Source organism: Procambarus clarkii, chromosome 34, assembly GCF_040958095.1.
Source record: "Procambarus clarkii isolate CNS0578487 chromosome 34, FALCON_Pclarkii_2.0, whole genome shotgun sequence".
Lineage (NCBI taxonomy): Eukaryota > Metazoa > Arthropoda > Malacostraca > Decapoda > Cambaridae > Procambarus > Procambarus clarkii.
The window spans coordinates 42,909,660-42,924,149 of record NC_091183.1 but is presented as its reverse complement, the minus strand read 5'-3'; the positions used below and the strand labels follow the sequence as shown (position 1 = coordinate 42,924,149).

Sequence of the window (14,490 nt, the reverse complement as noted above, 5' to 3'; positions counted from 1 at the left end):
TTCTCCTCCAATTCAACATACTTATAATTAACCCCATCTTGATCTTTTAAGTCTGATGTAGTTACTTATAGCATGAAACACTGTCAAACGCTCTCTGGTAATCCAGGAAGATGCAGTCAGCCCAATCTGTCTTTCACCTGTGTGATCACTGATAACGTGAAATAGAACTTCGTCGGCACTGAGTTAAGATCTGGAATGAGTCATTAACGTCTTTGAGGTTACTGGCAGACCTCGTTAGGTGGAAATATAGTTTTCTTAATTTCTGGCTTTAGGCGTCTGAGATGCATAAATTCAAACGCTGTGATCCTTCCAATACTAATATTATATAAACACACACACACACACAACACACACACACACACACACACACACACACACACATATATATATATATATATATATATATATATATATATATATATATATATATATATATATATATATATATATATATATATATTTATGTATATATAAGGGAATAACTTTCCAACTCGTGAAATTCTCAACATGTGGAGAGAAATTCCGATCGAAGGAAATTAGAGATAGACAAGGCAGATATCTGTCTGTCTGTCTGCCAGACAGACAGACAGACAGATGGAAACGATATTTGCAACTGGCATGAAGGATCTCAGGACTGGGAGAGTAATGATATGATATGAAGCAACCTGAGAGTTGTCATGTCCACACTGACCAACTCCTCTCCCGTCCTCCCATCCCATCTCCTCTCCCGTCCTCCCATCCCATCTCCTCTCCCGTCCTCCCATCCCATCTCCTCTCCCGTCCTCTCATCTCCTCTCCCGTCCTCCCATCCCATCTCCTCTCCCGTCCTCCCATCCCATCTCCTCTCCCGTCCTCCCATCCCATCTCCTCTCCCGTCCTCTCATCCCATCTCCTCTCCCGTCCTCCCATCCCATCTCCTCTCCCATGCTCAATATCCCTTCCAAGTGTTATATAGTAATGATGACTTGTCGCTTTCTCTTCATAATGGTGTTACGATAAAATTACTAAGAGCAGTGGCTTAGGGCAGATGGAACATATGTATAAAACACATATAAACGAACATATATAAACGAACCACGATCATATATAATACAAAAAAGTAAAAACAAATTAAGATAAAACTGCTATGTTGCCTTCTTCCGAAAGTGGTAAATGCAGGATATAACTATTGGGTATGGAAAAATGTAAATACTATAATATGAAAAACTAATTTTAACAAATAACCAAACTGAAAATTGTTCCTTAAAAACTATATTACAGGGTGCCAAACAATCAAACCAAACAATCAAACAGATAAGTTAACGTTACGTTAGAGAACAAGAAATAAAATGGTGCTGAAAATACTGAATACTAAGCCGCGTGAATCTACCATCACCCAAAGGAGCGTGAAAGCAAAGATACACAGCTACTGAGCACAGGGGCCAGATTCACGAAAATACTTACGAACGTGTAACATCTTTCCTCAATCTTTGACGGCTTTGGTTAAATTTATTAAACAGTTTACAAGCATGAAAACTTCCCATTCAACTGTTGTTATTGTTATAAACAGCCTCCTGGTGCTTCGGAGCTCATTAACTGTTTAATAATTGTAAACAAAGCCGCCAAAGATTGAGAAAAGATGTACAGGTTCGTAAGTGCTTGCGTAAGTGCTTTCGTGAATCTGGCCCCCTTGAAGAGTATTCTGAGCTGACTAGCTTGTATATATACGGAGAAACGGCCGGCCAGGTGGCGCTGGTGTCTCGATAATTGCAAGCAGGCAGGTAGAACCAATCAAGGTGCTTGTTCACCTGCTGTCACCAGGTGTGATGGGGGGGGGGGTCATGGGTACAGGAGAGTAGGGGGGGGGGAGTAGACTACACTGTCTAAGACGTCTGAGTACTAGTTGTTGTTTTTTTGCTGTAATTGTTCTATGCAGACGTTACTTGGTTGAACAGGTGATGATGGAATAGGCTTAATCTCCTTTTCTAGGGAGGTTCTCGTGACAATGGTCTCACCTGCTCCCAGGTGCACCTCACCTCTATAATTATAGATTTTATTAAACATAATAAATAATGCAAGTTCTCATGTCTCATACCCCATATGCTTCAGTACCTCATATGCCTCATACCTCCCATGACTGATACCACCATGCCTCATACCTCACATGCCTCATACCTCACAGTAAAGAGACTCTCTAGGGAGAATGTCACACTTTACACAGCAGTTGGACCAGTTTGCTCTCACATTTATAATCTCTCTCTCTCTCTCTCTCTCTCTCTCTCTCTCTCTCTCTCTCTCTCTCTCTCTCTCTCTCTCTCTCTCTCTCTCTCTCTCTCACACACACATTCGTATTCTTATTTTAGCCTGTTCCCCCTTCCCTCACCCCTCATTCATTACGCTTTCCATCACGCATGGCGCTTGGTGTATGTTTGTAGCGTATATATACACGCTAGTTGCTGTCCCCTCTCTCTCATTCATCTCCTCTACATCACTTCCCCTCTCCTTCCTTCTCCACACTCCAGCCCTCCCCCTCTCTCTCTCTCCCCACACCCTCCGTCCCTAGTTCTCTCTCTCTCTCTGGACTCTTGTCGTATCTGGAAAGGGAGGGGACAGTGACCCCCCCCCCCCTCACCCAACAGTTGTGGTGAAGGTGAGGGGGGCTGCAGGTGAGGGGGGGCTGCAGGTGAGGGTGGCTGTAGGTGAGGGGGGGCTGCAGGTGAGGGGGGCTGCAGGTGAGGGGGGCTGCAGGTGAGGGTGACCTCCTATCACCCAGCTCTCTATCACCTTCATTTACGTAAAAATTTCTGTTTTACAGCTAATTACAGGCAAAGTATGATATTTTTTTACATTTTGCAGTCCCAATATGAATCACTTTACAAGAAAGAAAAATCAAATGAGAAACAAAAAAAAATTGAATAAAATAATTCCAAGAATAATTATGATACTGTAAAATTAGTGGGGGTAGCCTTTGTACTGTGTCAAGAGGTATTTGTTTCATTTATGTCAACCCCGACCAAATCATGTTAAGCACCTACCCAAGAGTAATTAGAGTTTAAAAACAGGGTGAGGCTACTAGCCCCATGGGTCAGGCCTCCATTTTCGGACAGAAAGACACATTCTAATTTATAGATATCAGATAGATACACACAAGCAACTTCTTCATATCTACAACACACTTGGATTCTTAGATTAGGTACAGCTTAAGCTGGGAGTCTGCCGTGATGCACCAGTCTGCAGTCTGCGAGAGCTGGAATGGTGTGGGAGGATGACAAATACAGCGCTTGTGTTATGTATTCAATGAATACAATACACGCGAGAAATGAGGGAGAGAGTGAGACTGGAAGAGAGAGAAAGTGTGTGTTTTAAGTTTGTAAAATATCTGGACAATAATCATGGAGAATCTTTCAGATAAATTGAAATAAATTTACTGAGATGTAAATACATTCAAAGGATTGTGAAGATCCAGCTATTATCACCCCACTTGATACAACCTGTGTATCACAAGTAATAGTGTATTTTTGCCCTTATCAGTACACCACCCCAGCCCTGCCATATACAGTGTATTCCCTTATCAGTACACCACCCCAGCCCTGCCATACACAGTGTATTCCCTTATCAGTACACCACCTCAGCCCTGCCATATACAGTGTATTCCCTTATCAGTACACCACCACAGCCCTGCCATATACAGTGTATTCCCTTATCAGTACACCACCCCAGCCCTGCCATACACAGTGTAATTCCCTTATCAGTACACCACCCCAGCCCTGCCATATACAGTGTATTCCCTTATCAGTACACCGCCCCAGCCCTGCCATACCCTTATCAGTACACCACCCCAGCCCTGCCATACCCTTATCAGTACACCACCCCAGCCCTGCCCTCTCCTACCACCGACCCTCCACAATCAACATGCAAATTAATGTGTCTAGATAACAGAGATAACGTTTCTATATAATCACCGGAGTTGTCCTCAATTATTCAGACTCTCGAGGGGACACAATTTCTACCTCTACTGCCTATACCTTCCAGGGAGGACCTGTACGTCATTTCTGAGCGGGTTTGCACCCTCTAAATAGGTGTTCCCCTGAGGTTATTGGCCAATCACCTCGAGTAACGTGTCTCTGTCTGGTTTCTGGAAATTTACATGTGAAGTATGAATATTTTACAAGCAAGAAAACTTCTCAATCAACTGTTGTTATTGTTATAAACTGCCTCCTGGAGCTTCGGAGCTCATTAACTGTTTAATAATCGTAAACAAAGCCGCCGAAGATTGAGAAAAGATGGATAGGTTCGTAAGTGCTAGCGTAACTACTTCGTAAATCTGGCCCCCAGGATTTTAAGGATATTGACCTGTAACCTCAATGTGACGTGGGACTCTGAATGATTACAGCCTCCTTCTATTTTCATGGTAAATTTCCCTCCCAATAATTCACCTTAAACCAACGAAGAGAGGTGCTAGGCTCCGTGCATGCTAAACCCATCAGTGATGTTGCAAAAAAAGAGAGAAGGATGAAGAGGCTGATGTTGCTACACCTGGACCTCCCTAGAGTAGTAATCCTTCACCATGATCATCACTATACCTTCCACTAAGCCGTAGGGTTAGGAAGCATGGATGGGGAGGCAAGGAATATGAGGGAAGAGCTGAGAAGAGAAGGAACAAGGTGGATAAAGACCGCCTCTTTAAGATAAGATAAAGTAGGGCGAGAGAATATAGGTGGAAGCTGGACACGGAATCAAGTCAAAGAATCAGAACACGAACTATTGCCTACGAGAACTTCTTCACATTCAACCAGACAACAAATGGAATACATTGAACGACTAAGGTGTGGAAGCCACCTCCAACTTTAAGGCCAGATTCGACACAAAAATTCTAACGTTAGAACAGTTCAATTGTAACCCAAAAGGTACAACAAGCTAGGAGGACATATGAACCATACAGTTTGTTCCAGGTATGAATAGATTGTATTGACTATGCAATATTTGTCCAGCCGGACTTTATATCACTGTCCCCTGGCCAGGGAGGGAGGGAGGGTGGGATGGGTGCCTCTCACAGGTCAAATGCCGCACACAGATGGGGATGCCTCCCTTGTACTTAATTCTATCCATTACTAACCTATTATAAATGTCAAGGAACGCCAAACTCCTGTGTTTTCCATTATCACTGCCCCCCAGCATTGACCCGCTGTACAGACTTCATATCAACACTGGAGATATCCATCTCGTCAACACCACATATCCGGCCCTTAGGAAGCACACAGCGCCATCACCACCCTTGCTACACCATGCCCTACACCTCCGTACACCCACCCTGCCACGCACACACAAATGAAGACCTTATTGCAAGGTCTTTATTAGGAAGATAAGGTCTTTATTGCAAGACCTTATCTTCCTTCGTCGGACAATACTCATCTTAAACACTAGTTTCTTTATGTTATTATGTAATTGCTAGTTCTGTTGGGAGGAGTTGTTCTTCTCCACGGCTCCTGCTATCCCGTTTTCTTTGTCTCTATTTCACCCTTCTTACCACAGCCCGTTCTCTTGATTTGCCAGAACGTACACAATAAAGGGTACTAAAATGCACGCACCCAAGCCAACTCTGTAACCTGACTCAGCTACGCATAAAGAAACGTGGATATTGCGAGCCGCTACTTTTTATAGCACCTGTTGTTTTATACATTGGGGGGAGCACATTGGGGGGAGCACATTGGGGGGACTACATTGGGGGGAGCACATTGGGGGGACTACATTGGGGGGGGGGGGGACTACAGCGAACAAAATGAGACACATTAGTTGAGAGAACAGGTCGATCTGCTTCACCCTCGCCTTCTCTCAATGATAGCTTCATTGTCTCCTCTCAGCTAACTGTCTGTGTCGTGTCACAATCCCCCACCACCGCCGTCAACAATCACTTTCACAAGATAATTCGCACATCACTAATGGCGACAATCCTCACCCTCAAATGATTGGCTAATCGAGGACCGAACATCAGCTAGGCCACAGTGCACCATGATGGCCATATTAATAAACGCTCCTTCACTACCGCAAAATGCAAACCACTGAATGACATTACAAAAAAAAAACTTTTCCGACCGCGAATAATCTGAGAAAGTTGCAGCAGTCCGCCCTATAAAATACCCCCGTTTTCTACCTCAAAAGCAGATAATGCGTCCAATTATAAAATCTTTTGTTATTAAAATATATCCTCAGGCGGATCAGATAATATTGTGTGGTTTATCTCTTAAACATGAGATTAGCTGGTGCTTGAGCCGTGTACTGGAGAGAGAGAGAGAGAGAGAGAGAGAGAGAGAGAGAGAGAGAGAGAGAGAGAGAGAGAGAGAGAGAGAGAGAGAGAGAGAGAGAGAGAGAGAGATTAGCACAGGCCTCTTGAGCGCACAGGTTAGCACCTTTGTGAATTCCGCTCATGAAGCCTCCCGGAGTGGGTCCAATATATCACCTTTATTCTCTTCTTCTTTTCCTCCTCGTCTTCTCCTCTTCTCACGAAGCTCCTCTTCCTCACAGCTTCTCATTCTCTTTTTACCTCTCCTGTCCTGAAGATATACATGAGAGGTATTTCTTGGTCTTTTGTACGCTCTTCTTGCTAGCCCGTCTCTTGTTGACCCCGTCTCTTGCTGGCCCCGTCTCTTGTTGGCCCTTCTCTTGCTGGCCCGTCTCTTGTTGGCCCCGTCTCTTGTTGGCCCGTCTCTTGTTGGCCCCGTCTCTTGTTGGTCCGTCTCTTGTTGGCCCGTCTCTTGTTGGCCCCGTCTCTTGTTGGCCCCGTCTCTTGTTGGCCCGTCTCTTGTTGGCCCCGTCTCTTGTTGGCCCCGTCTCTTGTTGGCCCCGTCTCTTGTTGGCCCGTCTCTTGTTGGCCCCGTCTCTTGTTGGCCCCGTCTCTTGTTGGCCCGTCTCTTGTTGGCCCCGTCTCTTGTTGGCCCGTCTCTTGTTGGCCCGTCTCTTGTTGGCCCCGTCTCTTGTTGGCCCGTCTCTTGTTGGCCCCGTCTCTTGTTGGCCCCGTCTCTTGTTGGCCCTTCTCTTGCTGGCCCGTCTCTTGTTGGCCCCGTCTCTTGTTGGCCCCGTCTCTTGTTGGCCCGTCTCTTGTTGGCCCGTCTCTTGCTACGGTCTCGTTAAGTGCTGTGTTTACTTACTGCCGCCTTCTTTCTACTATTCTAAAGCTTCTCCCTCTCCTTATACAAGTCGTTCATCTTCCTCATTATTCTTCAAGTGGTCCTTCCTCACCGTTCCCCACCAAGTAGACATTTACCACTATTCCAGACGCGCCCAACATGCCCACTTGCACTACAGCCACCACTTTCCCCACCTTCCCCAACACACCGCCTGCCTCCCCCACCTTCCCCAACACACCGCCTGCCTCCCCCACCTTCCCCAACACACCGCCTGCCTCCCCCACCTTCCCCAACACACCGCCTGCCTCCCCCACCTTCCCCAACACACTACCTGCCTCCCCCACCCTTCCCCAACACACCGCCTGCCTCTCCCACCTTCCCCAACACACCGCCTGCCTCCCCCACCTTCCCCAACACACCTCCAGCCTCCCCCACCTTCCCCAACACACCTCCAGCCTCCCCCACCTTCCCCAACACACCGCCTGCCTCCCCCACCTTCCCCAACACACCTCCAGCCTCCCCCACCTTCCCCAACACACCTCCTGCCTCCCCCACCTTCCCCAACACACCGCCTGCCTCCCCCACCTTCCCCAACACACCGCCTGCCTCCCCCACCTTCCCCAACACACCGCCTGCCTCCCCCACCTTCCCCAACACACCTCCTGCCTCCCCCACCTTCCCCAACACACCGCCTGCCTCCCCCACCTTCCCCAACACACCGCCTGCCTCCCCCACCTTCCCCAACACACCTCCTGCCTCCCTCACCTTCCCCAACACACCGCCTGCCTCCCCCACCTTCCCCAACACACCGCCTGCCTCCCCCACCTTCCCCAACACACCTGCTGCCTCCCCCACCTTCCCCAACACACCGCCTGCCTCCCCCACCTTCCCCAACACATCGCCTGCCTCCCCCACCCTTCTCCAACACACCTCCTGCCTCCCCCACCTTCCCCAACACACCGCCTGCCTCCCCCACCTTCCCCAACACACCTGCTGCCTCCCCCACCTTCCCCAACACACCTGCTGCCTCCCCCACCTTCCCCAACACACCTGCTGCCTCCCCCACCTTCCCCAACACACCGCCTGCCTCCCCATCACCGCCTGAGCCTCTCACCCAAGCACCAGAGGTTCACCCGGCATGACAAGTTGGGCTGTGAGAGTGGTTTACAAACCTGCCTTTCATGCACTCTCCGCAGGATATTGTGTGAGCTGCGAGGTTCATGACTTCTCAGTGTGTGTGTGTGTGTGTGTGTGTGTGTGTGTGTGTGTGTGTGTGTGTGTGTGTGTGTGTGTGTGTGTGTGTGTGTTTCACCACACACCTGAGCCAGAGACATGGGGTTCTAACGGTGCCCTCGTCTCTCTCTCTCTCTCTCTCTCTCTCTCTCTCTCTCTCTCTCTCTCTCTCTCTCTCTCTCTCTCAATGGGCAAAACATGCTCGAGCAACCTTGAACCAACGTTATCAACGCTCATTCAATGTTGATGACAGCCATAAAATCTGTTGATAAAGACTCTATGGAAAATCAAACGCACATTTCAGATTTCATAAGTTTTTCTTTCTATCTAGTGCTCGTCCCCCCCCCCCCACCTTCCCTCCGGACACACACACACAGCTACCCACGTCCTGTACACACACACATACACACACACACACACACACACACACACACACACACACACACACACACACACACACACACACACACACCCTCTTCCTGTCTACACACATACACAGCTACCCAAGTCCAGTATACACACATAAAGCTCACCAAGTCCAGTATACACACACACATATAGAACTAGGTATGCTGCCCAAGTCCAGCATACTTGAGCAGCATACTCAAGCAGCCGTGGCTATATTTCCTCCTTACACGAGACGTAGCTTTAAGCGGCACGACTCATTTTTGGTGGCCTGGGTATTTGCATGCAATTGCAACCTGATTAGCATATCCCCCGAACACCCCTTAACTCGTATATACGTCCGCTTTTTATCCTATGTAGGTTACCGAGTACCTTGGCGGGGTGCCTCAGGGTGAGATGACCCCGGACCGTGAGTTATTAGGGAAGGGGGGCAGGGGAAAAGAAAGGGGTGAGAGGGAGAAGGTAGGTAGGTAGGGGGGATCGAACAGGAATGGTCTGCGGGCGTAGGGAAAGGGATGGGAGGGATAGGGAAGGTAATGGATATGGAAGAGGAGAGGCAGCAGTGTAGAGAGTGTTAGAGGACATCTTAATCCGCTCGCTGGCTTGCCGCTGGTACAGCATCGTGACCTTGGCGACAGTGTAAACATCAGGGCAGGAGGTGCCGATCAGGTGCAGCAAGGGGAGGTGCCGATCAGGTGCAGCAAGGGGAGGTGCCGATCAGGTGCAGCAAGGGGAGGTGCCGATCAGGTGCAGCAAGGGGAGGTGCCGATCAGGTGCAGCAAGGGGAGGTGCCGATCAGGTGCAGCAAGGGGAGGTGCCGATCAGGTGCAGCAAGGGGAGGTGCCATCAGGTGCAGCAAGGGGAGGTGCCATCAGGTGCAGCAAGGGGAGGTGCCATCAGGTGCAGCAAGGGGAGGTGCCGATCAGGTGCAGCAAGGGGAGGTGCCATCAGGTGCAGCAAGGGAAGGTGCCATCAGGTGCAGCAAGGGGAGGTGCCATCAGGTCACCGCCTCACGGCACCATTCCCTATCAGGAGACAATGAGGACGCCGCTACCCGCATCACCACCAGGGGCGATGATGAGGAGATAAGAGGAGCCTGCACCTTCTGATAAGAGGGCAAACGAAACACAACAAGACAGTCGAGACGAGAGAGAGAGAGAGAGAGAGAGAGAGAGAGAGAGAGAGAGAGAGAGAGAGAGAGAGAGAGAGAGAGAGAGAGAGAGAGAGAGAGAGAGAGAGAGACAGACAGAGGGACAGACAGAGAGACAGAGAGCGAGAGAGAGAGAGAGAGAGAGAGAGAGAGAGAGAGAGAGAGAGAGAGAGAGAGAGAGAGAGAGAGAGAGAGAGAGAGAGAGAGAGAGAGAGATAGCGAAATACGATAACGCGATTCCCTTAAGTAATCAAGACAAGCAATCAAGTGTAGATACTACACAGTAACTGTGAATAGTAATTTCACGTTCGAATTCAGTAATTCACTAATTTACAATTCAAGAATTGTAAATTAGACATATTAGCCCCTGAGCGGCACTACTTACAATAGCCGACACATATTAGCCCCTGAGCGGCACTACTTACAATAGCCGACAACACCGCTGAGCGAAAGAAAAAATATATATAAATATTTTCATTCTAAGATTGTTAAAATTATCACAGGAAAAACATCGTAGGCGACATATTTTGGTGGTAATAGAGCTAGTTAGTCCCCTCCAGCCCGGCCGGCAAGAGGAACTTGATACAAAGACGAACAAATCCACAAGGGCCGTGACGAGGATTCGAACCTGCGTCCGGGAGCATCCCAGACGCTGCCTTAATCGACTGAACTACATGGTAAAAAGAGTTGAAACCGAAGTTCTACTGAACTTACTGGATCCTGCAGCCTCTCCGAGACACAAACCAGGGTTTTACACAACTCCCCCCTGCACTCCAGCTGTGTCAATAGGCCGTTCTACCTCTTCGCCCTTATATCATTTGATGCATCACGTTATTGTGATTTATGTGTGTGTTGATACGAAGATATTATTACCTAATTATTTCAATGTCTCTTGATTGATTTTTTACCTTTTATTTATTTTTTTGTCAGCTGTTTCATTCCCTCTGCTGTCACCTCTATATAAGTTAGTCTCTCATCTCAGTTCCTCTCTTCTGACAGTGGGAGCTGTTCAGGCTCGGTGGTGAACACTCCGTGAAAACTGGTGTTCAGTACCTCGCAGATTTCCTTTCTATCTTTCTGTACATGTGTGTCCCGTTCTCCGAGGTCTTGTCTCTCAGTCGTTCACTGTCATTTCCCTTCTTACAGGACTATTGTAGTAATATTGGTTGCTGTTTTGCTTCGATAGCAATATCGTTCTCGTAATTTCTTTCCGATATTGTCTTTATTCGTTGCATATATTTATGTTTTCTGCCGTCCTTTATCTTCTGTGCTTCCTCGACTCCATCCTGATTCTCATTTCTGCTTCCTGACACTGTATATTAAACCATAAGGTTATTATATTTCTTCCTACTGTTTTACCTAACTGTTGGTGTGAAACTCCCTTCAGTCTCCTTGCATTCCCATATGACTCGATCCATCTTTTCCTGTACTGTTTGTCCTCTTAAGTTCTTCCTCCTAATGTACATCTTCTAGACATTCTGTTATCCGCTTGTGATCCAGTTTCCTATAGTCAACTCTCCTTTCCCCTGACCTCTTGTCGCGTGGTTACAATTTTAAGTTCAATCATATAGTCATAGACTAGGATACAGTGATCACTGGTTCTTAGTAGTATTAGTTCATGTTCCAAGTTCTCAATGTCTTCCTGAGTGAAGATTAGGTCTAATAGGCTCAATGTATCCCCCTGTGTGTGTGTGTGTGTGTGTGTGTGTGTGTGTGTGTGTGTGTGTGTGTGTGTGTGTGTGTGTGTGTGTGTGTGTGTGTGTGTGTGTGTGTGTGTGTGTGTGTGTGTGTGTGTGTGTGTGTGTGTGTGTGTGTGTGTGTGGAATAAGAAGGTCAAGGGGCCCTGTTTGTTCACCTTCCTCTTGGCTCCTTGGAAGTGATCCAAACTTTTAGGCAGTTACTTTCATTAATAATAACAGGAATTCTCTTGATATGAGTATTTGCGACATGTTTTCGTAGCGGAGCGTCAAAGTCTTGCCAGTATGTGTATATATATATATATATATATATATATATATATATATATATATATATATATATATATATATATATATATATACATACATATACATATACATATACATATACTATATATATATATATATATATATATATATATATATATATATTTATATAGGAGCTAAAAAAAAGATGAACAAACAGGGGCCCCTCGACCTTCATATTTTACACACACACACACACACACACACACACACACACACACACACACACACACACACACACACACACACACACACACTGTTCCTGATATATGTAAACGATCCACCAGGGGAAGTGTACTCCTGCTAGCCAATGTTTGTAGTTGATGACAAATTGACGAGAAGAATACAGGCAAAATACAGCAGGAAAATGTTCCAGGACGTGAACAGGGATGCTGGAATTAAATCCTAATAAATGGAAAGCAATGAGTATGGAACCAACAGTAACGACGCTGGAAGTTCAATACATAGCTTAGAACTGGTCCTAGACTCGAATTCAGGGCTCCGGGAGTGGGAGGGAAAAAGAGGGGATACAGGGAAATCATCAGCTTGAAATTGGAGGACAGAGGCTTGGGGCTAGTCTCACAAAATATTTATAATCGTACTAAATATCAGCCTCTATCCACAATATAGATTTCAATATGACAGGTCAGTGTTAAGCAGTTTATTTTTAAAGCCATTGTGTGCACTGAAGATGGTTACAGTGATGAAGGGAAAGTTGGAAGTTAGTGAAGAAGAGGGAGGGGGAGAGTGATAAAGAAGAGAAGGTAATGAAGACTGATAAAGAAGGATGGTAGGGGAAAAAAGAGAGAGAGCCAATGAAAGGTAAAAAAAAGTGGATAAAGCGTTAGTGAAGGTGGTGAAGGAGAGAGAAGGGGAAGGTTGTGATGATGAAGGGTGTATAGATGGTGATAGTTCGGATAGTGAAGATGGTTTATAATGATGCAGACAGTATACTGTCAATATGACTACAGTTATGTAGATAATGTGTAGTGTATATGTGCCCTCCGTCACCCGAGCAGCGCCGGGTACACCCCCGCCTCCCTCCCCCCTCTCTAATACACACACACACACACACACACACACACACACACACACACACACACACACACACACACACACACACACACAATATATAAACCCAAGGTATATCTTCACAATCAATTAAAATAGAGGCCCACAGAGCTTTGGGTGCTCTTGTAGAGACTCACAGAGCCTTGGGTGCTCTTGTAGAGACTCACGGAGCCTTGGGTGCTCTTGTAGAGACTCACAGAGCCTTGGGTGCTCTTGTAGAGACTCACAGAGCCTTGGGTGCTCTTGTAGAGACTCACGGAGCCTTGGGTGGTCTTGTAGAGACTCACAGAGCCTTGGGTGCTCTTGTAGAGGCACACAGAGCCTTGGGTGCTCTTGTAGAGACTCACGGAGCCTTGGGTGCTCTTGTAGAAGCACACAGAGCCTTGGGTGCTCTTGTAGAAGCACACAGAGCCTTGGGTGCTCTTGTAGAGACTCACGGAGCCTTGGGTGCTCTTGTAGAAGCACACAGAGCCTTGGGTGCTCTTGTAGAGACTCACAGAGCCTTGGGTGCTCTTGTAGAGGCACACAGAGCCTTGGGTGCTCTTGTAGAAACACACAGAGCCTTGGGTGCTCTTGTAGAGGTACACAGAGCCTTGGGTGCTCTTGTAGAGGTACACAGAGCCTTGGGTGCTCTTGTAGAGGTACACAGAGCCTTGGGTGCTCTTGTAGAGGCTCACAGAGCCTTGGGTGCTCTTGTAGAGACTCACAGAGTCTTGGGTGCTCTTGTAGAGGCTCACAGAGCCTTGGGTGCTCTCGTAGAGGCACACAGAGCCTTGGGTGCTCTTGTAGAAGCACACAGAGCCTTGGGTGCTCTTGTAGAGACTCACAGAGTCTTGGGTGCTCTTGTAGAAGCACACAGAGCCTTGGGTGCTCTTGTAGAAGCACACAGAGCCTTGGGTGCTCTTGTAGAGACCCACAGAGCCTGCAAATCCTTGTGGAGGATCAAATCCAAATATATGCACCAAGTATTAAAAAAATTATAAATTTCGCCTTAATATATTTGGCTTTTTATATATTCATTTATACGTTGCACGCGACGGGCGGAGAATGGTGGGTGGAGCATTATGGGCCAGTGAGCGGAGCGTGGGTTGCCAGTGGGCGGGGCGTGGGTTGCCAGTGGGCGGAGCGTGGATTGACAGTGGGCGGAGCGTAGGTTGCCAGTGGGCGGAGCGTGGGTTGACAGTGGGCGGGGCGTGGGTTGACAGTGGGCGGAGCGTGGGTTGACTGTGGGTGGAGCATTATGGGCCAGTGAGCGGAGCGTGGGTTGCCAGTGGGCGGGGCGTGGATTGACAGTGGGCGGAGCGTAGGTTGCCAGTGGGCGGAGCGTGGGTTGCCAGTGGGCGGGGCGTGGATTGACAGTGGGCGGAGCGTAGGTTGCCAGTGGGCGGAGCGTGGGTTGCCAGTGGGCGGGGCGTGGATTGACAGTGGGCGGAGCGTAGGTTGCCAGTGGGCGGAGCGTGGGTTGTCAGTGAGCGGAGCGTGGGTTGACTGTGGGTGGAGCATTATGGGCCAGTGAGCGGAGCGT

The 14,490-nt window shown here is 47.8% G+C and overlaps 2 protein-coding genes across 3 annotated transcripts in view; both read right to left on the bottom strand.

Moving 5' to 3' along the window:
• The window catches only part of LOC123762141 (band 7 protein AGAP004871), a 624,034-nt gene that overhangs the window by 488,928 nt on the left and 120,616 nt on the right, over window positions 1-14,490 (bottom strand). The gene's annotated exons all lie outside the window — the stretch shown is intronic.
• Window positions 14,028-14,468, bottom strand: LOC123761999 (uncharacterized). Its single transcript, XM_045748161.2, has one exon. It carries the CDS (start codon window positions 14,466-14,468, stop codon window positions 14,028-14,030), a length of 441 nt encoding a protein of 146 aa, XP_045604117.2.